Below are 27749 nucleotides of genomic sequence, written 5' to 3'. Positions count from 1 at the left end.
CTTACATTTTAATAAGGCCTTCCAAAGTTCATTCTGTTAATTAGTTTCAAACTAATAAAGGAAAATGTTGAAAATAAATAATATCACCAACCTGTAGGTGAACTTCTTAAATTGTCAAATTATTACCATTGTAAAAAACTCAAGAAACTCTTTGCATCCATTGATCCATGCAGATTAATAATATATTACAAAGAAAAACTGCGGATAGAAATATTGTCTAGTTATTTAAAATCTCCCGGAAAATTTCTGCGTCAAATTTCAGAAATTTTCCGTATAATACAATACGGTAAATCGAATGGATTTCACGGGTAAAATCAAATACGTAAATATTATTTCATTGAAAAGGGATGCTTATGTATAAACATTTGACTTTTATGTATTATGTAAAAGGCTGCGGGTAACAATTGTCGAACATAATTAACATATTTCAGACTTGTTGATTTTAAGAGGATAGACGTTCATTAAATGAATTTTGGCGGGAAATTTTTTAAAAAAAGAATGTGTCATTTACTTAAATTGGGTCTATTACATGCAAAATGCAAAGAAAGAACTTTAATGACTGCCTTTTTGATAAACTTTTCATTGTTTGAAAAAAAATCCATTATAAAGTATACCCATTTTCGTTAAAAAAAAATGAGAAAAAAAATATTTTCTATATTTTTCTATATTTTTTTTATATTTTTTTCAAAAAATTTCTCTTTTTTTATTATAAATTCTTTTTTTTTTTAAAAAAAAAAAATATTATTATATTTAACGAAAAAATTTAATATACCAAAAAAAGTTAAAATGGCATTACGTAAAATGTATATTAAGAAAGATGAAATTACTAAAAATGAAAATCCTATAGAATATAATGGAAATAAAACAAATGTATATATAGGAAATTATAAAGGTCAAGATGTAGCGATTAAATTGAGTAAGGTACGATAAAGAAAAAACAATTTTTTTTCCTTATTAAATTATAAAAATTTTTTTTTTTATTAATAAATTATTTTATTTTATAAAAATAATTAGAATGACCAAGAAACGACACGACAAGAATTTTATACATATTATAGATTACGTTCAAGTCAAAATATAATAAAATGTTTTGGTATAATGTCATTACCAAATCAAAACTTATCATTAATATTTGAATATGCATCTAAAGGCAATTTACATGATCATCTAAAATCTTCTTCATTAACTTGGGAAGAAAAATTTAAATTATTAAATGAAATATTATTAGGATTAGATTATTGTCATGAAAAACATATTTTACACTTAAATTTAAAATTATCAAATATATTAGTGACGGATGATGGTATAATTAAATTAACCGATTTTGCAGTCAAAGGAGGAGTAAATAAAAAAGATGATGGTGAAAAAAAAAGTTTTAAAAAAGATTCTTTATGTTGGCTGGCTCCAGAAAGAATTTGTAAAGATGAAAATATTAATTCATGGCTTGTAAAGTAAGTATTTAATTATTTTTTTTTTTTGCGTTTTCTATTCAAGCGTGTACAAATAAAATAACAATTGATTTTTTTTTTAGAAATCCATATTTGTCTGATATTTATTCTTGTGGACTTATTCTTTGGAGTGGTGAGTTTTATTTCGTTTCAATTTTTTTTTTTTTCAAGGAAATCTAAAATCTCAAAAATTTTAACTTGTAGTCGTATGTGACGGAATGATTCCATATGAGAATTTGGAAAGTGAGAATATAGAGAAAGAAAAATCTAATGTTAATACTATTCAAGATTTAAATGAAAAACTTCCAAAAGATTGTCCTAAAAATTATATTAAGGTTTTTAATAATTTAACCAAATATAATCCTGAAGAACGATGTACACTTTCAACAGCTGTTACAGATTTACAATCAACATGTGATGAAGTAGATGAAATAAAGGAATCTTTGAATTCTGAGCAAATTATGGTTGAATCACAATTAAAAATTAATCAACAACCACAGGAAAAAACAGAACAAGAAAATATTCAACAAAAAAATTTAGATTTCAAAAAAAAGAACGAAGAAATAATAAATCAACCACGTAATTCTGTTTCATTTCCAGATCTTAAAAATTCTGCTATTGAAGCGTTAACTGAACAAGAAAGGAAGGAAAGGAGGTATAGTTCAGCAGAATTAATTGGAGATAACAATTCAAAATCGTTTAGGAGAAGTGGAGTTAGCTTTTATGAACATCCCATTAATGTAAATTCAAGATTAATAAATACTAGTTTCTTTCGATCAACACCATCACCATCACCGTCTTCTAAAATATCGGCAGCACCTAGTGTACTTACAACTACACAACAAAGTACGATAAGTGTAACTTCTCAAATTAATTTCATTGAGGAATTATTTGAATTCTATCAATCACAGGTTAGAATAGATTTAAATAGTTTTCCAAAACAACTACAATATTGGCTAAAATCAAAACAATTAGATCCCACGTCATTATTCGATTCAGTTAAAAATGTTCCATCTCAAAAATTTTATGAATCATTACTTGGTATACTATATGAGAACGGTATAGGAACGTTACAAGATAAAATATTGGCTTTTCATTGTTATACAATGGGTAAAGATAATAATGATCCAATATCAAAAGCTTTACTGGCTAATGCTCATCTCATTGGTTGTGGTACAAAAAAGAGTGTCAAACAAGCTTATATGCTGTTGAAAAAATATTCCAACGAAGGGAATATTTGGTGTCAATTTATGTTAGCAGAATATTATTATAATAATACTATCTCGATTAATTGTTTCGGTAAGAAGAACTTGATGTTAAGAGATACTAGTAAAGAAGCGTTTATGTGGTATATGAAATCTGCTCAAGGTGGTTATATTAATGCTGAATATAAAATTGGTGATTGTTATAAAAAAGGTTTTGGAGCTATTAAAAGTAATCTTGCCGCTTTTCAATGGTATTTAAAAGCCGCTATAAATGGGTTAATGATCGCACAATATAAGGTAGCAAAATGTTATCAAAATGGAGGTTATGATGGTGGAATTGGTGAAAAAAATGAAAAGACTGATGAAGATGAAGCATTTAAATGGTATTTAAGAGCTGCTTCGAATAGGTATGAAAAAGCAATGAAAATTGTTGCTGAAGGATATGAAAATGGGTATCATATTGATAAAGATTTAGGCGAAGCGAAAAGGTGGTATGAACAGGCCTTGCTATTAGGATTAGATTGGGCTTATACAAAATTAAGACAATGGTGTGATCAAGATATTATCGTAAGTAAAATAAAATTAATTTTAATGCGATACTTTCATATACATATATATTGATACGTTAATTTTTTTTCTTTTAGAAAAGTAATGATCCACTGTATTATGAGATTATGTTGAGATAATTTATTAGCTAGTTTCATTATTGGTCTATGTTATTAAATGCAAGGAAAACATATAACGAACGCTTGTAAGTCCATCCTTCGCTATTAGTAGCAGATTTAAAGACTTTATTTGATGGGATCTCACTATAATTGGTTGGATGGTTTGTTCAATCTTTTACAAAGTTTTATTTTTTGACGAATTAAATCATATTAGTCATATTAAAATCAATCAAATGGGTCGATTTTTGACTTTCAGAGATTTGATTTCGATTCTATTCTGACTTGTGGATTTGATATCCATGAATTGCATCAGCAAGTATTAATTGACAGTTGTCAGTGACGACTGGACATTATTAATGAAAACTGTAATTTGTTATATATTTATTAATTAAAAAATTAAATAAAGCCAAAAAAAACATATATATAAATAAATATACATTTAGTTTGTACTGCACATGTAATTTCTACAATTGATAACCATTTTTAGGGGGAAATTTTCTCCATTTTTATCAGGATTACAAATTATTTTTCATAGATGAGTTGAAAGGGTATGGTGTATTATAAAATGTGTTGTTAGTGTCGGAGGAAATGTTGTTTGAGGACAATATGTGGCTTAAGATTAGAATTGGTTTCTACAGTTTAATAAAAAGTTATCTAAACTTGGTATAACATAAAATCTTACAACAAATGAATTATTTTCTTTAATATCGAGACTTTTCCGCCTATAGTGCCAATTCCACAAATTATTACGATAAGCCATTCTTCTACAGGCGCAGTAAGGTATAGATATGACATTTGCTTTATTTAAGTTTCTGCTTAGATAATTTGTGTCACCATTAACCCACTTAAATTTTTTTTTTTTACGATTACCTACTCTTTTTAGCTTATATGATATATTCACAAACAAATAAATAATTAAATTGGTTAGATTGATGAATTCAACAAATATAATTAGATAATGTTATATAAATAAACAAACATCAGATTACTGATTAACCTTAATATTCGCTCGATCAAAAAATAAACATTATCACGTGAAATTACAATGAGGTAGATTGATACGCGCTCAATGATCGACATTTTCTCTTTTTACTGTTTTTCTGTTTACGATCGTATTGTTTTTTTTAAGAACATTAAAAAAAAATGTCAAGTATGGAAGATATTGAATATTCGAATGATCAAATTGATTACATTAAATGGTTAGAGAATTCAATAGATAATAGTTATTTAGATTATTATAAATATTCTGAATTTAAAAATATAAAAAAAATAGGAAATGGTGCATTTGGAAGTATTTATAGTGCCAATTGGAAAAATACTGATACAATTTTAGTTTTAAAATCTTTTGATAATAATAATCAAAGAACTGCTATTAAAGGAGTTGTTAATGAGGTAAGAAAATTATATTATTATCATTTCATATAGTAATAATAAAAATCAATAAAAAGATTGAATATTTTTTTTTTTTAGCTGATATTACATCGGAAAGCTCATTTTCATGAAAATATATTAAAATTCTATGGAGTCACAAAAGAAGCAACTTGTAAGAATCAGAGAGAGAATAGCGTATTGATTTTTTTTTTATTAAAATATGTTTCTTTATTTAATTATTTCTTTTATTTTCTTCAGGCGAAACGAACAATTACGCTTTGGTTTTGGAATATGCCGATAGTGGTACGTTAAATGCCTATCTAGATAAACATTTTAATGAACTTACATGGGGGGATAAAATTTGTTTGGCATTACAATTAGCAAGTGCTGTATATTGCTTGCATGAAAATGATATTATTCACCGTGATCTGGTAATATTTTATCATTTATTACATCTGATTTATTTAACAATAAAAATCCTAAACTATTTATTATAATTTTTTAACGCGATATTATAGCATGCAAATAATATACTCATACATCAAAAAAATATTAAAGTGGCAGACTTTGGTTTATCAAGAAAAATTGTTGAAGCGTCAAATAATGCATCGAAAATAGTGGGTGTAATGGCTTATATAGATCCAAAAAAACTTAATAATAAAGATTACAAATTAGATAAAAAGTCCGATGTATATAGCGTCGGTGTTATCATGTGGCAAATTTCAAGTGGATATCGACCATTTTTTTCTAAAGATGATTTTACCTGTGATGATGTAAGTTTTCTCTTATCCGTAATAAGTGGTAGACGAGGTGAAATTATTAATGGTACCCCTATTGAGTATAGCAATTTATATACAAGTAAGTTATATTAACATAACGCTTAACAAAAATTATAAATAATATAAACATATTTATTTATTTATTTATTTTTTATCAGGATGTTGGAAATATGAACCAAATGAACGTCCTCATATGGAAGAACTTGTTTCGACTCTTAAATCATTAAAAAATAATTATTTTAACGAAAGAAAAGAAGATAATTCTTCAATAAAAAATAATTATAATTTAGAAGTGTTAAGCAAAAGAACAACAGATTTGAATTATTCTTCACAATATAAAAGTGGGTCTAATATGCAAATATTTAATTGGCATCAAATAGAAGCTGGAGATGGGAATAAAACTTCTCAATATAGAATGGGTGTATGTTATGAAATTGGGGATGGTGTTAAAAAGGACGAAGTTAAAGCATTTGAATGGTATAAGAAATCAGCTGAACAAGGGTATAGTGACGCGCAAAATGATTTAGGATGTTGTTATGAAGATAGTATAGGCACGAAAAAAAATTTAGTAAAAGCAGTTTATTGGTATCAAAAAGCGGCAGAAAATGGGAATGAAGTTGCGCAACATAATTTAGGTAGATGTTACAAATATGGAATAGGCGTTGAAAAAGATGAGACTAAAGCGCTTGAATGGTATAATAAATCAGCTAAACAAGATCATAGTAATGCACAAAATGATTTAGGGTTTTATTACGAAAGTATAGAAAAAGATTTAGAAAAGGCTTTTTATTGGTATCAAAAAGCAGCGGAAAATGGGAATAAATCTGCACAATATAATTTGGGTAGATGGTATAAATGTGGAATAGGCGTTAATAAAGATAAAATTAAAGCGTTTGAATGGTATAAGAAATCAGCCGAACAAGGGTATGGTGATGCACAAAATGATTTAGGATTTTGTTATGAAAGTGGTATAGGGGTAGAAAAGGATTTAGGAAAAGCAATATATTGGTATCAACTAGCGGTAGAAATTGGAAATAAATTTGCACAATATAATTTAAGTAGATTATATAAACATGGAGATGGAGTTAGTAAAGATGAAGTTAAAGCGTTTGAACTATATGAAAAATCAGCTGAACAAGGATATACTGATGCACAAAGTTCTTTAGGATCATGTTATGAAGATGGTATTGGTACAGAGATAAATTTAGTAAATGCAGTTTATTGGTATAACAAGGCAGCGGAAAAAGGAAATAAATTTGCATTATACAAATTAGGTAAATGTTATAAATATGGAAAAGGTATTGAAAAAAATGAAGTTAAAGCGTTTGAATTATATAAAAAATCAGCTGAACAAGGCCATAATGGAGCACAAAATGAACTTGGATTTTGTTACAAAAATGGTATAGGCACAAATATTGATTTAGAAAAAGCGATTTATTGGTATCAGAAGGCAGCAGAAAATGTAAATAGAATCGCATAATTTGGGTAAATTTTTTTATTAGATAAATTTAATCTTATACTTTGTAAATAAAATTGAAAAACATTTTTAAATTTTTTTTTAAAAGTAATTTGTATTTAATTTTGTAATACACATCATGTTATCCATTTAATATTAGCTATTACATAATTTTTAATATTTATGATTATTATTTCTAATACTTTTTAGATATTGAAAGGAATATATAATTTAAATAGAGCTGTAATTAATAGGTTATTTTAAGCCACAATGTTTTAATAAAATCACTCGTTTTACAAAGCATTAAGTAATAAACTTAAATTTAAAATCTCAAATGATTTGATTTGATTTGGATTTTGACCTATTCTATGTTCTGTTAATTAATAGTGAATTGAAAAATTATTTACTAACTATCTACAAAGTTGATTATAGCTTATTAAAATCGTCTTAATTAGAAATATAAAACCGAGATAATTTTATCATTTATACTAAAAGAACGCGTCAATTTAACGTTAAAATGTAAATGCTGAAAATATAATGTTAGACAATTGATTATATCTGTATTTTTAATAATATGAACAGTATACAAATTACCCAATTATCATATAAAAGATGATATTATTTATTATATTTGTCTATGAATTAAAATTGATTCAATCAATAGACATCAAACTTGACTCTGAATCAGCGTCAAAATGATTAAGCATTTAAGTGACATTGGAAATTACTTTAAAACTAAATTGGTTATGATTTAAAATTGATTTAATTTACCATATTCATTTATTTCAATTTCGTTAATTAATAGATAGGCTTGTAAGTAAAATATTTTTATTATATTAATTAGTTGTTTCAATTGTAGCCAACTAACGAAAAAAGAAATTAATTTCAGTTGTTTATATTTCATGTAAAAGGCTCATATTTCCTGAAGAATATTCTTACATATCTTCCATTTGTTCCATAGATGAACCAAACCTAATGTTGATAAATTGTGCAAGAGAAACTACCCTAGCGTTACCCCAAAAAAAAAGCACTGGTGGCCGTCATTATGCAGAATTATGCACAGTCACGAGAACAGTGCGGTGACATATAATGTGTGACAAATAAAAAGAATAAAAACTAAGTCCCTCAGATAAATACCCTAGCCATGGCGAAAAAAAGTGACTGACACGTGACTTTTAGCCCGCATTACGGTGGTATGCACTAACACGTGAAAATAACCGGTGAAGAATAAGGGGTGACGAATAAGTTTTTACCTACTTGAAAAAAACAAGTCCCTCAGATAAATATAAAAAGTGGAAACGCGGTAGATGTGACGGTTGTGATGAATAAAATGCAGTCACGTGTCAGTCACTTTTTTTTCGCCATGGCTAGGGTTGTAAATATAAACAATGAAAACACTGAGGGTGTGACGGATGTGATGATTTTTTATACGGTCACGTGACCAGTGATTTTTTTGGGTAATGCTAGGCTAGATTGCAAGAGAGGATGACCCAGATGTCATTTTCGACTATGACTATACTTGTGAAGATGATGAAATTTGTGTAGATCGTACTGAATTTCCAGAGACTCCACATACTTTTTATATTAAAAAAAATGTAATGTGCCATTCGATAATTTTAACCATCCTGATATCTAAGGCTGTGGATCATATAGTTACAGTGTTCCTGCACCAGTGAATTTAATAGTTGCAATGATCGTAAATTTTCTGGGGCATCGAGTCGTATATTTACGCTGATCATTCTGATCAGTTTGTTTAACATAAAAACTAATTTTGATTTGTTGATCGCCATTGATTTCTAATTTTGGGGGACGTCTAAAGTGGAGCAGAGTCACGTGATACGCCATGTATTTGCACCGCCACACGGCTGTTTATTTATTTATTTTTTTTTAAAAAAAATTTTTTTATCAGGCTCTTTCTTTCTTTTAAGCCTTAGGATTTACAAATCATGTAAACCTTTTCCTTCGTCCTTTTGTTCGTTTTATGAATAGCATCGTACTATTTTCATATTAAGTTCACGTATTTCAAAAAAAATATTGTAAATATTTTTTTTTTTGTTTTTTTTGTAAGTTTTTTTTATTTAGTCCTTTTTCTTTTTACTAATATTAAACTTATAAATTAATAGTTAAGTTAAACATTTTTTCCATCTTTTTTGTTATCATGTCTGTTTCTTCGATTAATACTTCTGCTACCACTTTGGTTGCCGCGCAAATGACAAATATCACTTCAGAAGAAAAGCGGAATCTCCTTTTTGATGTAAATTGCTCTTTGGAAGTTCAAATAGAGGATTTCAATGAAAATTGGTGGCCATTAGTTTCAAATATATGGACACAATGGACTTCATATAAACAAGTAAATGGAAACTTTTGGAAGATCTTTACTTGCCATTTTACAAAGCATCGAGACTCTAGTACACGACAAAAAGAAAATATTTCTAATGAAAAATGCTAAATAACGAAGACAAGACCATCTGGATTATGTCATGCTAAAATTAAAGTTGAATGGTTAGTCTCGTTGAAAATAGTTAAAGTTGGACGTTATAAAGACTCTTCCAACTATACACACTCATTGTTAGATGTTGATAGGCTTAAACGTCCTCAAGTTATTCGAACTTTAGTGGAAAAAGAAGCTGTCAAAAATTATTTGCCTCCGGCAATTACTGCTGCCGTTAAAGAATATGCAACGATTGAATTAGGTCTTGGTGCAAGTGCACAAGAATTGAAGCGCAAGAAAGTAACAAACATTAAGTATAAAGTTCGTGGACCTATGGAAGTTCATCTCATTGGCAATTCTGATTTAAAGTTTGATATTTCACAATCAGTATCGTATTTAAAAGAGCAAGGATATCAAGTTGAAATTTATCGTGTCCACCAACGATCTACTAAGGGCATTGTTTTTGCACATCCCGAGCAACTTGAGAAACTTGAGAATCATGGATGGTTGACTCTAATTGATTCCACCCATAAAACAAATAGATATGATTGGCGTCTATTTACACTGTACGTTTGCGACACTTACGGATGCTGGAATATAGGTGCGCACTTTTTTGTGAGCAGTGAGGATAGTGACACTGTTGCAGAAGCTTTAAAAAAAATTCGCAGCTATTGCCGTTGGACTCCCCGCTACATCCTATCTGATCAAAGTAGTGTTGAGTTTAAAAGTGTTAAAATTGTTTTTCCTGGTGTAAACGCCGGTGAGCAAGAGTGCGAAGTATTACTTTGTGTTGTACATATTATGCGGACGTGAATGTCAAAAATTCATGAAAAAAAAACCCGTGATGTTATGATCGCAGCAATGCATAAAAGGACAAAGATCGGTTGCGAAAAACTGATTCAAGAAGCTATTAACAACTGTCCTGTTCCTACTATTCAGAATTATATTAGAAGGAATTACATGAGAAATACACAACAATGGGCATTGTGGGCGCGCCAACATTCCCCTTTGCTTTTGCAAGTCACCTCCACAAATCCGTTAGAATCTTACCACAGTGAATTGAAAAGGAAAACATCGTCCTTACATGGTTTAATTGGTAAAATTCTACTTTTTTGTTGTTTTTTCCACCCTTCTGCCTCTTATTTTGATGCTTGAATCTATAAAATTTGCAATTTTTTTTCTTCTTTTCCATATTAAAGGTAATTACATAATAACACGAATTTTCTATGTAACGTTTGCTTATTAACTCACTCAGACACTCACTTTTTGTTTATTCATTCATCTTAGGTGCCGTCCATAATATCGTTGCCATTGATTGTAAAAAACAATCTGATTCCAAAAGTGCCACCTTTGACTTTCGTGTCAAAAAAGTATCAGCTTATGGTGTAGAAAAGGATATTATCAAGATTCACAAATTCCCCTTACCATTTCAACATCTACTTATTAAAGAGGCCTGTGCCGTAATGGATAGATTGGAGAAAGGTAAAGGTACACCGGGTTTGACTTCACTTGATTGTCACTGTTTGTTTCGCAATTGATACTTGTTACCGTGCAAACATATTTTTCACGAACATATGTATGGAGACGTGAAATTATTAACTACTGATGTATGGAGAATGTTTCAGAAAATATTTGAGGAGAGCGGGTTTGAAGTATATGAACATCGTGAATTAGTGATAGAGTTTGTACAAACAGAACAACAAAAAAAAGCCAAAAGTTGGAAACTTACTGTGTTCGAATTGACTGAAAGAGTCCGCGATAGATACTGGAGTGTTGAAGAGGGGGGTAATGCTGAGAGAACAGAGGCTTTTATTTCTACATTAGAAGCCTCTTTAAATCCTATTATCATACAATTTAAATAATTATAATAAAATATTCGTGAAAATTTGGTGGTTTATTTTTTTGAAATTTGATTTTTTTTGTTTTTTTCATGGTATTTTTTGTTTTTTTTCATGGTATTTTTTGAAATTTCAATGGTTTTTCTAAAGAAAAATTCGCTTTTTCATTATTTTTCATGATTTTTTTGCGAAATTTTTATGGTTTTTTTTAGTTTTATTTTATTTTTTTAATATGAACGATTAAAAAAAAAAAATTTTTTTCATGGAAAAATTTTTTTGACATCGTGGCTTGTGGCTTGTAATAATTGGTTAAGTCACGTGACTCTGCTCCGCTTTAGACGACCTCTAATTTTGTCAATCATTCATGATTAATTTATCAATTTTAAGGATTGACATATTCAACAAGTATGAAGCCAATACAAGTAGATTATGTGATCCCATTTCTGTTAATAAGGTGAACAATTCCACTAGATAATAGTTATTGGTTGGGGGGTAAAATATCGGTCACCCCGAAGGGATGACACGATATTTTATCCACCATAACCAATAACTAGATTATTGCGTCAGTCACGCAAGATCATGCTATTATTATAGTAAGAGTATATAAAAAGTATAATTAAACTGCAAATATATTTGATATTTAGCCAATAAAAGAAAAATATCAATTATTTAGCCATCAACAAAAAATATCAGTCCGTCAAAATCTGCATGATCCTATTAGACTGACCAATAATAGTTATTAATGGTTATAATGGGGAAAATATCAATTTCTGTTTTAATGGAGACACCACAGAAAAAGTCCAAGCTTTCGCTGCTGCTTGGATATCTGACTGATTTATTTAAAAGCTAATGACATGTAGTTTTTATGAATTAACTAGCCAGTAATTTTTTATTCCAGATAGACCTAAAAAAAGATGACGAAAAAAAAACAAGATAAACAACACTCAACTCACACCCAAACCCACCCACCCAAACTCACACTCACAACCACACCCAAACCCACATCATACCTAAAAAAAGACGTAAAGAAAAGAGGCCTAAGAGAAGACTTCCTGACGTTTTTGAATGGTCAAAAAAGTGCATCAAGACCTAAAAAAAAAGAAGACAAAAAAAAACAAAGATTTTAAAACAACAAACCCAACCCATACCCAAACCCAACCCACGCAAACTCACACTCCCAACCCACACTCCCAACCCACACTCCCAACCCACACTCCCAACTCACACCCAAACCCACACCCAAACCAACCCACACCCAAACCCACACCATACCTAAAAAGATGACGAAGAAAAGAGGCCTAAGAGAAGAATTCCTGACATTTTTGAATGGTACGGGAGTTCTCAGCAACAACGAAAGAGTGCACCACAATTAGATCTAAAAAAAAGAAGACGAAAAAAAACAAAGATTTTAAAACAACACACCCAACCCACACCCAAACCCACACTCCCAACCCAAACACCCACATCACGCAAACCCACACTCCTAACCCACACCCAAACCCACACACAAACCCACGTACCTCACACTCCCAACCAATACCCAAACCCACGCAAACCCACACTCCCAACCCACATACCTAAAGAAAGATGTAAAGAAAAGAGGCCTAAGAGAAGACTTCCTAACGCTTTTGAATGGTACGGGAGTTCTCAGCAACAACGAAAGCGTGCATCACAATTAAACCTAAAAAAAAGAAGACGAAAAAAAAGAAAATAGTCCTAAAAAAAGATGATGAAAAAAAAGAAGATAAAACACCACCTACACACAAACCCACACTCAAACCCACACTTCCATCCCACATACCTAAAGGAAGACGTAAAGAAAAGGGGCGAAGACCTAGATAGAGAGAAGACAGACCTAAAAGAGGACGATGATAAAAGGAAGACAAGTAGTAAAAAGAGAAGACGGAAAATAAAAAAAAGAAGAAAAAAGAAGTCGAAAAAAAGATAAAAAGATGGTGAAAAAATGAAAACGTTAAAAGGTAAGCTATTTATATTATTTGAAATTACTCATGGCGAAACCCATATCATGACATCAAGATTATGTGTTACATGTCATAAGGAATTATTATTTGCAATTTTTTTCGTGTAAGTATTTTTTATTCATATGACCGATATGAGTAATTAAAGTCCGAAGTATTATTGTACATTGTCATGTGCCGGAGATGTACCAATTGTCCCAGCTTCCCTTTTTTTTCATTAATGGTTTACACAAAAATTATACTATTTTTATAATAAAATAAAAATAAAAAAGCGGCGCAAATTTTTTCAGTAATCCTCTGTCGCACTAAGTGTCACTCATGATTGCCTTCATACTAATTTTTGAGTTTAATCACGTTAATTTAATGACACGCTCCAGGGGATTGATTACCCATTTATTTCCTGAGAAGGGAAACCCTATTATTTCCGAAATAAATAATACTAATTAGATGAAAACGATATTAGTATTTACACCGATTGTTAACATAAATTTCAGTTCATCAAAATTCAAAATCAGCATTGCGGTGCATGTTTCAGTTGTATCATGGATTCCAAAATTGCGTAACAGTGATTCAACTTTTAATATAAATACTCTCATGCAGACCTTATTAATCATTTCTTTCGCATAAATTTTTACTGATAAACTAATTTTTTTACTTTTTTATACTATTTTACCTATTAGTATTTATTGATTTTATATATAAATAAATATTTATATTTTGACATACTATATCCTATTTTTACTATATTTTTATTATAAAGAATTAATAAAATAAATTAGTCGCACGAAAATCCCTAATATATAACAAAAAAGCTAAGCAAAAAAACAAACTTAATTTTTAATAAATCATATGAAATTTCCCGCATATCCCTAAACCCCTATAGAGAAAACCTAAGCTCAACTACCCGGAAAATGCCCCTACATAAATCTATATTTAAAGCTACAAATCCGAACCGTTCGACGCAACAGAAAAATTCGAGAAATAAGAGGTCCTAACGGGACCTTGAATCGAAGCTCTATGCATCCATTCCTTTTCAGCGGATGGAGATGCTGCGGCAAAGATGACGTGCGAGAAAAAGAGACAGGAGGAGAAGAAGATGGTGAGGACTGAGAGAATGGAAAAGTCTATGATTTATTATATTAAATGTCAACACATTGACAGTTTTCATTTCTGTTTCATACTGTAGTTAAATAAAGCTTCCGCAAGTGTCACGAGTAGTAAACAATCAAAATGCGTCGGAAAAAGTATGGCTCAAAAAAAAAAAAAATAGTCGTATCCTTTTTAGTAACTTACAAAGTATAAAAAAATTTCATTCAAAAAAAAAAAAAGTTCGTCCAAAAATTCTGAATAAATTTCAGAGGATCAAAAATTGTTCGTATTGAAATAAACCTTTAATTGCCGATCCACGAATGAATCGGACCTAGTGATCGGCAAAATCAAATCTCCACTTCCAAAAAAAGTAAAGTCGGTCAATTTTTAGCCAAACCAATTAAATTTTTTTTTAAAAAAAACTTAGAGATTAAATCTATTTTGTAAAAATATAAATTTAAGTATTTCAAAACTCAAAATTTTGCAAATTGCTTTTAAATATCATCAATTAGCGAAATTTTAGTAAAAATTATTTATCATTTTTTTTCTAATAAAAGTACTAGCAAGAAGTCTCAAAATTCACACATATATACTTTGGACATATATTAATAGAATATTAAAAAAAAAATGATATAATAAATGTAAAAATATTTCCTATTTTAAGGTTAACTAACAATAATCCATTTTCCCATTTTTAATGCCTATATGAAACTTTTATAAATCAATCTTTAGGAATTTAAAAATGGTAATTTTATCTTAAAATATTAGTTCTAAACATATTTAAAGCATTTATTTTCAAATTATTAAGTGAAAAAAATTTTCGGTTTTGTGTCGATGGTTACACAAATTACGATTTGAAGAAATTTAAAGTTTATTGGTGAAAGTTTGACTTTTTTAAGAGTTATTTTTGATACTTTGATAAAATAAAGCAAATGTCAAAGTTTTTTCATTAAAAATTTCAATTTATTCGATTAAAAATTGGTGGATATTCCTATATTGGAAATGCAGATTTAAGGGGTGGTCCGATTGGTACATGGATTACGAATTAAGTGAAAAATTATGATGTAAAGAACGTGACCCTATAGAATAATGGAGGATGAACCAGTGGAAATCCTGATAAGTTTATAAAAGATACAATGTATAATGTAAGAGATAGTAGATAAATTCATGTTTATAAATTTCTTGAATAGGTATAAAAGAAATTGTTCGCAAAAATGTATTCTGCAACGTGAAATCAAAAAATGATGGAAATTGGAAAAAAAGAGCCTGAGCACATAACCGTTGCTTTGAAAAGGTTAAATGGATCACAGAATATAACAGAAAAATAGAAAAATATTTAAATGAAGTACGTATTTATATTATTCTGTAAGAATAGCTGGAATTATTTATTTAATTTGTTATTGCAAATTGCAAATATAGCTTAAACCCTATAAGAAATCTGTAGGAAATGATACGTTTTGTACTTTTGATATACGTTTTTTTAGAGATTCCGAATAAAAATTCCGTGTATTTAATAAGTTTTTAAAAAATTTACTATAAGAAATCTATATATGGAAATGGTACGTTTTTCATATTTTTATTAGTCCGAAGTGTAATTCTACACAAGGTGATACAAAGAATGTCCGTCATATTGAAATTCGGTGAGGGATTTTTTCTTTAAATTATTCATTATTTCTTTTTTAAAATATTTGACATTTCTTAACTTTTCTTATAGATTCAGGTTCAGAATACCAGAATGCGTTTCACAAACTTAAATATCATTTTATGTACGAGTTGTGGAATTCGTATGATGAGCATGCAAATGAGTTTGATTATATGTAGTTAATTAGATATTATTACTAATGTACTTACTGTATTAATGTACTGTATGTATAATCATTATTATTAAATGTGTTTACTGACACGTCAGTATACACATTTTTAACAATCAATATACGCATTTTTATACATTGTTATACGTGTTTTTAAACGACGCCAAAGTAGCGTTGATTGACATAAGATTCGTTACTCTACATTTTTTGGTATATTTATTAATAATTTATACGCCTATGCAAATTACCATTGCATACGTAATTTTATAAAAAAATTTATTTTTTTAAAAATTATATTAAAAATTATAAAATAATTATAAAAAAAAAGTCTGACCCTCCCAATCAGACACAATTGGACAAAAAGAATAAAAAATTATAAAAAATATAAAAAATATAGTCTGTCCCCAATCAGACACGTCCAACCCCAATTGGACAAAAATAAAAATAAAAAAAAATTATTTTTAAAACCATGGCTCCTTTCTAGCGTTAAATTTACAAGTTTTCACTTGGTAAGATTTGCTGGACCAGCATTTAACACAGTGACCTTTAGGGATTTTATCGCGGTAAGCTACCCAGTGGAAACCGTTACAATAGATGCAAGTTAAGTTTCCTACAGTATTTTTATGTTTAAATTAAAAATAAATTATTATTAGATAATTTATAAACTTAAATTTTATATTAAATTGATAAATACCAGATTGTGATGATGAGACGTTGGGGTGTGCGGTCAACTGATTAAATCAAAACTATATGTGGTCACACTGATTTTCAACATTTTTGGCAAAAATTTGATCGATATTATAGCTTTATAATACTATATATAAATTAACTATAAAAAAATAAGCTATTTTTTTTAGATGCCCAGTTCGAATTTCTTTCTTTCTCCAAATTTTTTAAATATAAATCAGTTTTTCCATACCAAAGCTACAAAGTTACGACATTTTTATTTACATCAACCAGCCAGTTAAAAGAAGATACCAATTTAAATCTTAAAACTGAAAAAAATTTCCAAACAATTATATCAGATGTAAGTTTTTCATATCAAATGTAAGAAATAGTCTCGTAACCTTGTTTGTATGGCTTTAATATTGATTTTTACAAAATTTCGCCTTAAAATATTGAGCCGTTAGAGCTGTGCATCTAATTAAAGTTTGGAAAATAGCAATGGGTATATACAAGTCATATAAACGTGAATTACTATTGCATAACAATGATTTTCTTGAGGAGTTTGAACAATTCTGTAGTTACAAAGATCCAAAGTTATATAGATTTCCTAATCTTTATGATTTCGTTAAAAGCTATATTTATTTCATTGTTATTCATCAACAGCAAGTGGAAGGTCTTTTTAACAAATTGGACTTAAAGACGCACCCAAATATGTCACCATCGGTAAAACAATCAAAGCTTCGTCTATCATCAGACAAAATCACAAAAGAAAACTTGACTGATGGGTTAAAAGAAATGCGAAAACAAAGAACTAAACAAAGGACTCCACTTCAAGAAGTTCAATTTGGGTCTAATATTGTGTCAACACTTTTTAAACAGTTTATTGAATAATTATAATAAAATAATTGTTAAATTGTTAATATAAGTGTATATGACTGAAAGGTATAAAAAGTATAATAATTAACTATACAATACTATTATTGTTTATTTGTTTATTAATAAAAAAAAATTTTATATGCAAAAAATCTTCAATAATAAATTTTTATATGGTACCATATATAGTTTTGATTTGATTAATTGACCGCACACCCTAATGAGACGTGGTGAGGATAAGCGTGATGAGACATGCGACCAGACATTCGAGCGTGACGGGATATTTGATGTGGTTGTATCCGCTACTTCCTTTGCAGCTTCTTTGATTTTCATTGTTAAAAATCTTCATTTTCTTCAACTTCTTCATGATCTGAATCCGTTACAGAAATTATGTTAGAAGTGGGCTTTCGTGTCTTTTTATTAGCCTTGCACGAAGACCTGGTTTTCTAATATTAGTAGAATTAATAGAAATTTTTATTTTTAGTAAATTGATACATACATTTGGCCATTTAAATATTTTATCTTCACCTATATTTTTCAATATGAAGTAAATTAATTATTCACTAATAGTATTTGACATACTATCTTTGCTTATTTCAATCAGTAGATACATCTATGAGCCTAGCATATCATTCCAACCAATAATTTCTGCTTGTTTTTCCATAAATATGCCATATTTGGCGTATGTCTTTTTTAAAAGGGCTTAATTGTCTCATTCTTGAATTGTTAAATATACAGTATTTTATATAAAATCTATTACCAAAACCTGATAACTTATTCACGGCCTCATGTCAAAAAAAATAATATATTAAAAAAATCATAAAAGAATTTTTTTTTTATATTAATTATTTTACTTACTGTTGATTATTTTTATCGAGTTAATAGCCATAAGGAAAACTTCTTTAGCATGTCGTTACGATTTTTTGTGTCAAATTTGTAGTTTTTTTTTGATACGTTACTTGTAGTTTATTTTTTTTGAGTCATTTTAAAAAAAAACCAAAAAAAATATTTGAAAAATAAAAATTTCGTTTTTTTTTATTAAAAGAAAAGGTCATGGCAAAATTCTAATTTAGGGAATAGAGCATTATTTTTTAGAAATCTTGGCGTAATAATTGATAATCTAAAGATTAAAAGACACGTTTCTACTAGTGTGACGAAGTTTTTAACTGTTGATAACTCGAAATACAAAAAAGGACTTTTTACCACTTTGTGGGCAGTCCCAAACGTATTCGGTCCAAAATTTATTAGATAAAACTTTTGCCATCACTAAAATAATTTTTTAGACAAGAAAAATAGATACACTTTAACGAGTTTTATTTGAAAGAGAGTAATGGATCCAGTAAATTTCTTAACCGATGACGCCATATAAAGTTTTTTGTTCAAATGGCTATTATCTTTGATATTCAATGGTCGAATGAAATAAGAATACTTTTTAGACGTGTTATTATCACCCGTTTTATATAGATCGATTAGGGATGGAAACAACTCTGTCGATTCAGCTCCGGTTCGCAGAACCGGAGCGGGTCAGAGCGTGCCGAACCGATAGAATCGGTTCAAATAGTAACTGGTTCGGAACAAAATTCGGAACAAAACCTACCAAATTTTGTTCCAATATTTTACCGTTCCCAAACATCTCCCTTTTTTTAAAAATGTACAATTTAAAATTTTTTTTTAATAATAAATTATATGACAAATTTTGATTTTTTTTTACAAATTATATAAAAATAATTTTTTTTAACAAAAATATGCGATTTTTTTATAATAATATACATGTACTGTACAATTTAAAAATACAGTTACCTATTATTGCTCGATTCTTTTCTCATAAAAAAGCTTTAATTTGGTTGGAACATTGTTGAGAAATAATCAAAAAAGTTACTGTAAAACTCTTATTGTCAATACGAAAACTTCATAATTTTTAATAATTTATTAAATGTTTTGATAACGCCTGTTCTAATTTCACTTGTAACCAGTTTAATATTGCAGGTTCGCGTTTACCTACGTACGCATTTTCAAAATTATTAATTTGCTTAAAGAACATCTATATATAATGAAACAATATAATATCCTCAATAGACCCATCTTGACAACTGAAACTTTTTGATGATCGTAACTTTTCCAAAATCATCAAAACTATAACAAGCTGAATAGAATAAATTAATAAGAATGATTTACTATGCATAAATTATATATTTATATTTGTTTATTATTGTCCGGAGCGAAGCGAAGGACAATATAGCACTGTGAAAAAAAATCGAACACGTGAATTTCTATATCCTCCATATGATCATCGCCCAATGAAATCGCAAATTTTAGTTTTCTGCTCCGGACTTACAACGGTTCCCGTTTCCTAGTTTATTTACTGTTTTATATACCATGCATGTGATAATTGTGATATGTATAATCGCTTTTATTTATTATTATTTTTTTATTGCTTTAACATTGCATCAGGTTCGAAATAAACTTGTAATTAGTAACGCATTTTATTAATTAATGAGATCTTAAAAAGAAACATTATGTAAAAAATACCTAGAATTATTGACAAAAAAAAATCATCAACAACCCTATAACTAATCGATATATCTAAACGATCTAACTAACTAATGATACACTCTAATTGCTGAGTCTCAACGAATAATTTGTTTGCCTAGCTACTAAATAAAAATTATTTTATAATTATTTTATAATTTTTTTTGATTTTTTTAATATTTTCGCCTGTTTTCTATATTTTCTGCTTTTTCCTTACTACTTATACCACGACCAGACCTTATAAATTGATTAAATTTGATATAATAAACTTCGTCCTAAACTTGTGTAAAATAAAAGAGAAAAACAAACACTATAAAAAAAACAAAAGTAACAAAAACAAAATAAAATTAATCCATTAAAAACAAAGCCCATTTAATCTACATCTTGATGGAAACGTATCCGAAGTACGAGTTCGAAATAAACACAGTTATCGATAAAAAGAATATTAATAGTTAAAGATTGGATCTAATTCGTACGTGAAGAAAACAGACAATATGGTCAATCTTTTATCGTGATCATTGTGCAATGACAGAACTTAATCGATATACTGTACATCATGGACAATGGGATATTTTGTGTACAATTGATCCAGTCAACACTTTTTCATCTAGCGACTTGATGCTTCTGGCTCATTTAATTTCATTATATATTTTACAACCAAAAGACTGTCATGATTAGCACGAATCGGTATAAAGTAACTTATTAGTTTTACAAATTAATTTCCTATTGTCGGTAAGCCTTTTTATTAAAATGCTTTATCAAAATGTAGTAGATCAGTAGTGTTTGCTAATACTAGTGACAATTTTGAAATGAATAATTTTTTTTTTAAAAAAAAACCCCTAAATTAAGTATGATTACTTTTATTTCTCATTAAATTTACATATTTCAAACGCATAAATTAGTTTTTGCACCGGTCAAAACTTATTTGTTATTGCAAAGTACTTGTTACATCATGGGTAAGTCCGGGTCACGTTTAAGCTCACTACGTTCATGATCTTGTGGTAATGCATCTATTTCAGTAACGAATTATTAAAAAATTTATTTAGTAATTAATATTAATAAAAAGAGAAAAAATTTTTTTTAAAGAGGTGATTATTTACTTGCTAAAGCAACAGTAAGGGAAAAAATCAACAATAAGTGTTTTAATTGCATTATTTATTAGTGTTGTTATTTATAATTTTTTGTTTGTTAATTTGTTTGAAAGATATATTTTTTTCTCTTTCTCAGTGTTTATATAAGAAAATTTTTCTATAATAGTACGTATTTCAAAGTACTTTAAAATAATATTTTTCATATTATTATAAATGATGAAGTGTACAAGAGTATTTTTGCCACGTTTTTCTGTATTGCGCCATGTTAAAATTTACTGTTGAAAAGCAAAGCCACTTTAAATAATAAATGAGGATGTGTTTAAAATGATTTATGCCACGTTTCTGTATTGCGCCTTATTAAATTTAGCGTTGAAGAGCAAAGCCACTTTAAATAATAAGTGAAAATGAGGTGAACCGGCGAAGTAAAGGATGTGCATAAAATTATTTTTGCCACGGTTTTCAGTATTTCGACACGTTAAAATGAAAATTTTTGCCACGTTTTTCTGTCGAGCAATATTATATTACGTAATTCCGCCTGGAATTATCCAAAAAAAAGGAAGTACCTGCCCGTATTTTGGTCCATTATATGCAAACTCTTTCTTATGTATTGCTCGGGTCCTGGTATAGTTTTAATTCGTGATCCGTGAGTCATATATGATTTCGGTGCTAATTTGTGACTATAAAATGTAAAATATATGAAATATGATTTATTTTGAACTTGTTTTATGTAAATGAAATCGTACCGTAACTATGCTAGGAAAACGGAAACCGGTTAAGTCCTTCGCGTTGTATAACTCGCAAGTGCATGTTACGTGATTTGGCATATTTCAGGGGTCAAATAGGAGTATAGGACCCAGAAATATATATAAAAGGTCAGGTTTGAGTTTGCGTATTTTGAACTAAAAAAGATCATGAAAATCTTTCCTTTTTTAGATAATTTTTGATAATTCCACTCATAATTTTATTTCCCATTATAGTAGCCGACTGACATTATCATAGCCCTGAAAAAATGCGTACAGCTCATAGTAAAAGATTTTTTCATCACCTGACCCCTATATACAGTCAATTTCTGGATCTCTGGCCAAACTTTTGTGACAACACTTTGACATAGACTAATTCGATCATGAACAACCATATTTCTTTCTTAAAAATTTAATTCTTACCCATGTCCCGGATGATATCATGACGTATTTCTTCCGTTTCCTTCATTGTTTTCAGCCGATTTCATCTGATAACCTTTCACATTCTATTTATTTAATTCTTCATCAGTTGGTTCCTATAAAGCTCGGCGACTTCGAGATCAAATGATTCAGTTGCGCGACACGTGATCATAGAATTTTTTCGTCGTAAATATTTTCACAATGATATTTTGAAAGAATAGGAGCGGAGCGCGCTCTTGTTATTACCACTCGATCGAAAAAACTATATTATAAAAAATACCAGAAACCTCGCAAGAAACAGCGAAGAAAAAACAAGATTCACCACCTGTGCGTCCTATTACGGATGCACCTATACCTTCAAATTTTGAATATAACCTCTGATTCTGAGATGGATGATTTATGTCTTGTATTATTAACTTATTATTTACATGCCAATGAATGGCCATTTTATATTTCTCATTTTTCTCATGTAAACACATTTTTTATAGAATATGAATATTTTATTTTTATATTATAATTTTTTTCCTTCTTTTTTTTTTTAATTTAGATAGGTTTATTTTTAGTTTTGGTAGGTCCCGATTTAGATTTGTTACGCCTTAGAGTCTTTGACAATAATTGGCGGAACGATTCCTCTAGGAATAGGGGTTAGCTAGTGACTTATATATTGATGTAGTTCTGCCCTTTGCTAAAGGTTAGCATTCTTTGTCGATATCTATTAAAAATAAAAATAAAATAAAATAAATTTTTCAGTTTTTCAAATCAAATTTTTTTTAATTTTTTTTTCTCGGGTTTCAACCTGATTTTTTTTTTTAATTTTTTTTTTCAGTTTTTTAACTGAAATTTTTTTTCTTTTTTCTTTTTCAATTTTTCAACCCGATTTTTTTTTATTTTTGCTATTTTTTTTTAACTGAAATTTATTTAATTTACTTTCAATTTTTTTTAAATCAAAATTTGTTTTGTTTTTCTTTTTGAGATTTCAACCCATTATTTTTATTATTTTCTTTCAGCCTTTTAACCGAAATTTATTTTTATTATTATTTTTTTTTTAAGGATGCTAGACTTGGAATGAACCGGACTGGTAAATGGGTAGTTGGTATGAAACGTTTCTAATGTTCTTTATTCTTTTTGTAGGGACACCAGATATAAATATTTATAATCATATTCTTATTAATTTGTTCATTACCTGGAAATTCATTTGAATCGATATAATTATTATGAACTTCACACAATAAATACTCTTGGAACTTGGAATAATTGGACTTATACATCAAGGTAAAAGGAAGTGTTATTTTTAATTATTTTAAAAGATGTTTTTAACGTTTCTTGTTCTTTTATTATAGATAAACCAGTTTCTTGGAGTTGAAATTGGATAAACTGCGGGACTGGACTTTATATTGACATGGTAAAAGGGGAGGTGTTTTTTTATTTATCCTCAAGAAACATTTTCTAATGTTTTTTTTAGAGATGCTGGCTTCTTGGAGTTGAATTGGACAAACTGCAAAACCGGACTTTTACCACCACTAAAAAGAAAAAATCATTGATTTATCAAAGTCACGTTACTTTATAAATGGTACCGATCAAATGATCAAAACATTATTTTCTTCCTTTTTGGTCGTTAAACTTTCTGGACGCGAATTTCACTGCTTGATAGTCTTCTGTTTTGCAATTTGTTAATAATAAGAATAACTAAGACAGCAAATAAATTATTAAGTCACGTCGCATGGTTTCCTTCAACTAATAAAAGTTCAACAATATCAACTTACCTAATTTCCACAGATCGTGCGAGAATGGCATTGATTTTTCCAGAAGTCAGAAGACAAACCATTCTGGAAGACAATTTCCTATGTTTGCAACTAGTACAAATACTCTCAAAGCAAATGGCGACGCAAAAACTCAATTTTATATATTAATGTTTTATTTCTCTTGAGGCTCAAAAGAATAAGGATTAATATCAAAGAATCCAATATTATGCATTCATATAACATCTAGCTAGGACAGGTACCAAATGTCCTAGTTCATAAGAAACACCATCATCATCACACAATCCAATTTTAATGATTTTGACAAACATTTTGGGGACACTAGAAGAAAATGTTATTGCACAGATGTATGAGGATAGGAAACTAAAAACAGTATTGAATCATTTCTGGAAAACATTATTGTTCGGGACATAAAGCAAACCAAGGAAAATCTTAAACTACAAGAGTATGATACGTTTGAGAAAGGGTTTGCAATATATCTTACGAATCCTCTGAATTTTTGGGAAATTCTGATTTTTGGTAAAAAATGTCCTTCTTAATTACACTTGAAAAGATACTTTGTAATAGAATTACTTATCTTTCTGGAAATCATGCGAGATAATTAATGGATATTGAACGGTGTTGTATTTATATTGGTTAACGTCACGAAGTGACGTTAGCCAATGTAAATACCACCGTACAATATCGTGCTAATGCAGATCATGCTCTATATAAAGTTTATTTAATTATAAGCTTTTTTTTCTTCCCAGTTCTTTTTTTTTCTTTATAAATAAATTTCTTTTTTGTCATTATGCCTCGTGAAAATAACAGAATTTATGAAAAAACTTCAGTAAGTTGTATATTAGATAGAAAATGTTTAATAATATTCATAATAATTTTGATTTTTGAATAAGGCTTCAAGTGACAATTTAGAAAAAAATGTGAACTTCTTCTGTGAAATTGGAAAAGTTAAGAATACAGAATATTCTACCAATAATTGGATACGTGCTGTAGAATTATTTCGTGCTAAAAATAATTATGAAAAAAAATTAGAGGAGATATCCGAAACAAAAGTGTTGGATTCTCAATTAGCACAATTTTTAGCAGCCATGAAACAGCAAAATGGCAATGAATATTCCATTTCTTCAATTAAAGCGGCTGTTTCAGCAATTTATTGTTATTTTCAGTCATATCAAATTGCAATTTATATGATAACAAAATATATAAGCAATTCTGGAAAGTTTATTCAGGGAAAATTAAATATTTGACAGATTTAGGATATGGAGAAAAAATGGTTCTAATGGATTGTCTAACGAAGAAGTTCAAAATATTTTAAACCATTCTTTAATGGATCACAATCACTACTTAAAAAAGTTTTTTTACAACGCAATATTATTAGGCTTACATTGAGGAGAACATTTTTATTTAATGGCTGAAGATTTTAAAAAACGTGAAGATGGAGGTTTTAATATACTTATATATCGATCCAAAACAAATCAGCGAGTGGAAATTGGAAATCATGGAAAGGCTGATAAACTTATCTTACTAAATAATCCAGATATAATTGGAGTTTATGAAAAATATTTGTCCTACCGTCCTCAAGTGGCTGAGCCAAATTTTTATCTTCAAGAATGTGACAAACCAGATGGTAAATTTAATGTTATTATTTATTTCATTAATCTGTTTATTTAGTTTATTTATTAATCCATTAATTTATATTATTAGCTTTATTTACAGGATGCTGGTATAAGAGAATTCATGTTGAAAAAAAAGCTTTATGAATGAAATATGCAAAATGTGTGGTATTGATTGCACTAACCGAAAAATTACAAATACTAGACGTAAAACACTTGTACAAGGGCTTCAAAAATTGGGTTTTTCAAGAGATTCAATGAAATTAGCAACTCGACATAAAAATGTAGAAAGTTTAGATTCATATGAATTATTAAGAGAACAAGAACAAATTGGAATGATTAATAATTTGGTAAATATACTAAAAGAAAACAAGGTATGTAATAAACCAAATATTTTATTATTATATTAATGAAAAATATAAATTTATTTAAATTTATTATTTAGAGGAATTTGATGTTAATACATTTGATATTGATAACAATTATAAGATGAAAAGAATAAAGGATTTGTTACAGCTAAAGAAGGTTAAAACATTATTGAAGTTTTTTGGTTTCATTTTCTTTATTTAGTATATTTTAATTAATATTTTTTAAATTAGCTTTTATTTACCTTTAATTGTGAAATATCAAATACGAATAATTTGAAAGATTTACATAAACCATTACAAGAAATTAATCCTAACAATACTAATCTAGAAATTACTATGAATACTAATAATTTGGTAAACTTGATAAATAGTGGAGTTTTACAATGGGTAAATTTAAAAATTAATATTTCGGACACATAAATGATGTAAATGTTCATCATTTAATTATTGTATTACTGTTATCAATATTGTACAGAAATAAACTATTTAGCTTGAAGATAAGAATGCCGAAAAGCCTGTGTAATGTATCTAGCTTTAATCGTAGAATTATTTTAATAAATTTGTTGATTGTACTAACCATGAAATTCAATATATGGTTAGTTTGATGCCCAAATATAGCTTAAACTTTTCCAGCATTTTTATATTATACTTAAAGCTTGAAGCTTATGCTTAAGCCTACACTTAAGTATATGCTTCAAGCTTCAAGCTTCAAGTATTGATCTGCAGTTAGCTTCTCTACGGATGGCAGGTTAATATATATATTTTTTTTTAAAAAAAAAAATTAAAAAAAAATGACGATCATGTACGTAATCATGTACGTAACAAAATGGTAAAAATGATAACAGGATCATAAATAAATATCACAAATAAATAAAATAATTTATTTTTTTCTTTTTTTCCTAATTAAAAAAAAATGTTATCTATTCTTTTACCATTACCGGTTAAATAAATGGAAGATTTCGGTAAATGTCAATCATTATGTAATCAAGTTTTCCCATTCAAAGTTAAAAAAATTCGGACAAATGTTATAGTATCTATAAATAAATAAATGATTTTTTTTTTACAAATATATAATAATTACATCAAAATATTTGATCATAAAAAAAAAATGATTCTTATTTATTTATGAAGAAATATTGACTTCATTTTTTAATTTAATAACACTCATAAAAAAAAATATTTAATAAATATCTCTTTTTTTTTGAAAAAAAAGAAAAAAAGAAAAAAAAATCGTTTAAGAAAAATATTAGTAAAAAAAATATCTATTCCTTACATAAAAATAAATAAATACTATGCCAGCAAAACTCACTTTAATTTGTGTAATTCGTTCAATTATTGAATGAGAAAGTAATAATTTTATTATAAAAGAAACTATTAGAAGATAATACTTCCTTTTTTCCAAAAAATCCATCAGTTTCAAAATGTTACATCTGGTGATGTAGTTAGGTTTACAGGAAAATTTTTCTCAATGAGGAACCTCTTCATGATGATATTTTGGAGGTAATTTTAATTTATTATTTATGTAAAAAAAATAATAACACCCAAAGAAAATAATTATTAATTCTTTTTTTAAAATTAAAAAATAAAAAATAAATTTAGATGACAGCAAATGCAGGT

At 28.2% G+C, this 27749-nt stretch overlaps 5 protein-coding genes across 5 annotated transcripts; all 5 read left to right on the top strand.

Moving 5' to 3' along the window:
- Nucleotides 1-786: 786 nt before the first annotated feature.
- OCT59_029365 (uncharacterized protein) lies at nt 787-3339 on the top strand (the record flags this gene model as incomplete). The annotated part of the gene is made up of 5 exons (XM_066143488.1): nt 787-921; nt 1015-1451; nt 1532-1581; nt 1653-3220; nt 3298-3339. The coding sequence occupies 5 exons, from the start codon at nt 787-789 to the stop codon at nt 3337-3339; spliced, it is 2232 nt and encodes a 743-aa protein (XP_065994657.1).
- A 1082-nt stretch (nt 3340-4421) lies between these two features.
- Nucleotides 4422-6948, top strand: OCT59_029364 (uncharacterized protein; the record flags this gene model as incomplete). Its single annotated transcript, XM_025323673.2, has 5 exons — nt 4422-4710; nt 4789-4861; nt 4948-5120; nt 5208-5547; nt 5627-6948. Exons 1-5 carry the CDS (start codon nt 4462-4464, stop codon nt 6946-6948), a joined length of 2157 nt encoding a protein of 718 aa, XP_025166073.1. The 5' UTR covers nt 4422-4461.
- A 10288-nt stretch (nt 6949-17236) lies between these two features.
- OCT59_029363 (uncharacterized protein) lies at nt 17237-17629 on the top strand (the record flags this gene model as incomplete). The annotated part of the gene is made up of 1 exon (XM_066143472.1): nt 17237-17629. One exon carries the CDS (start codon nt 17237-17239, stop codon nt 17627-17629), a length of 393 nt encoding a protein of 130 aa, XP_065994656.1.
- A 7312-nt stretch (nt 17630-24941) lies between these two features.
- On the top strand, nt 24942-25398 carry OCT59_029362 (uncharacterized protein; the record flags this gene model as incomplete). The annotated part of the gene is made up of 2 exons (XM_066143463.1): nt 24942-24980; nt 25045-25398. The coding sequence occupies 2 exons, from the start codon at nt 24942-24944 to the stop codon at nt 25396-25398; spliced, it is 393 nt and encodes a 130-aa protein (XP_065994655.1).
- A 160-nt stretch (nt 25399-25558) lies between these two features.
- On the top strand, nt 25559-25911 carry OCT59_029361 (uncharacterized protein; the record flags this gene model as incomplete). Its single annotated transcript, XM_066143460.1, has 2 exons — nt 25559-25778; nt 25856-25911. 2 exons carry the CDS (start codon nt 25559-25561, stop codon nt 25909-25911), a joined length of 276 nt encoding a protein of 91 aa, XP_065994654.1.
- Between the last annotated feature and the right edge of the window lie 1838 nt (nt 25912-27749).

The sequence above is a fragment of the Rhizophagus irregularis genome, chromosome 9, assembly GCF_026210795.1.
Source record: "Rhizophagus irregularis chromosome 9, complete sequence".
NCBI lineage: Eukaryota > Fungi > Glomeromycota > Glomeromycetes > Glomerales > Glomeraceae > Rhizophagus > Rhizophagus irregularis.
This window is presented reverse-complemented; position numbering and strand designations above follow the sequence as displayed.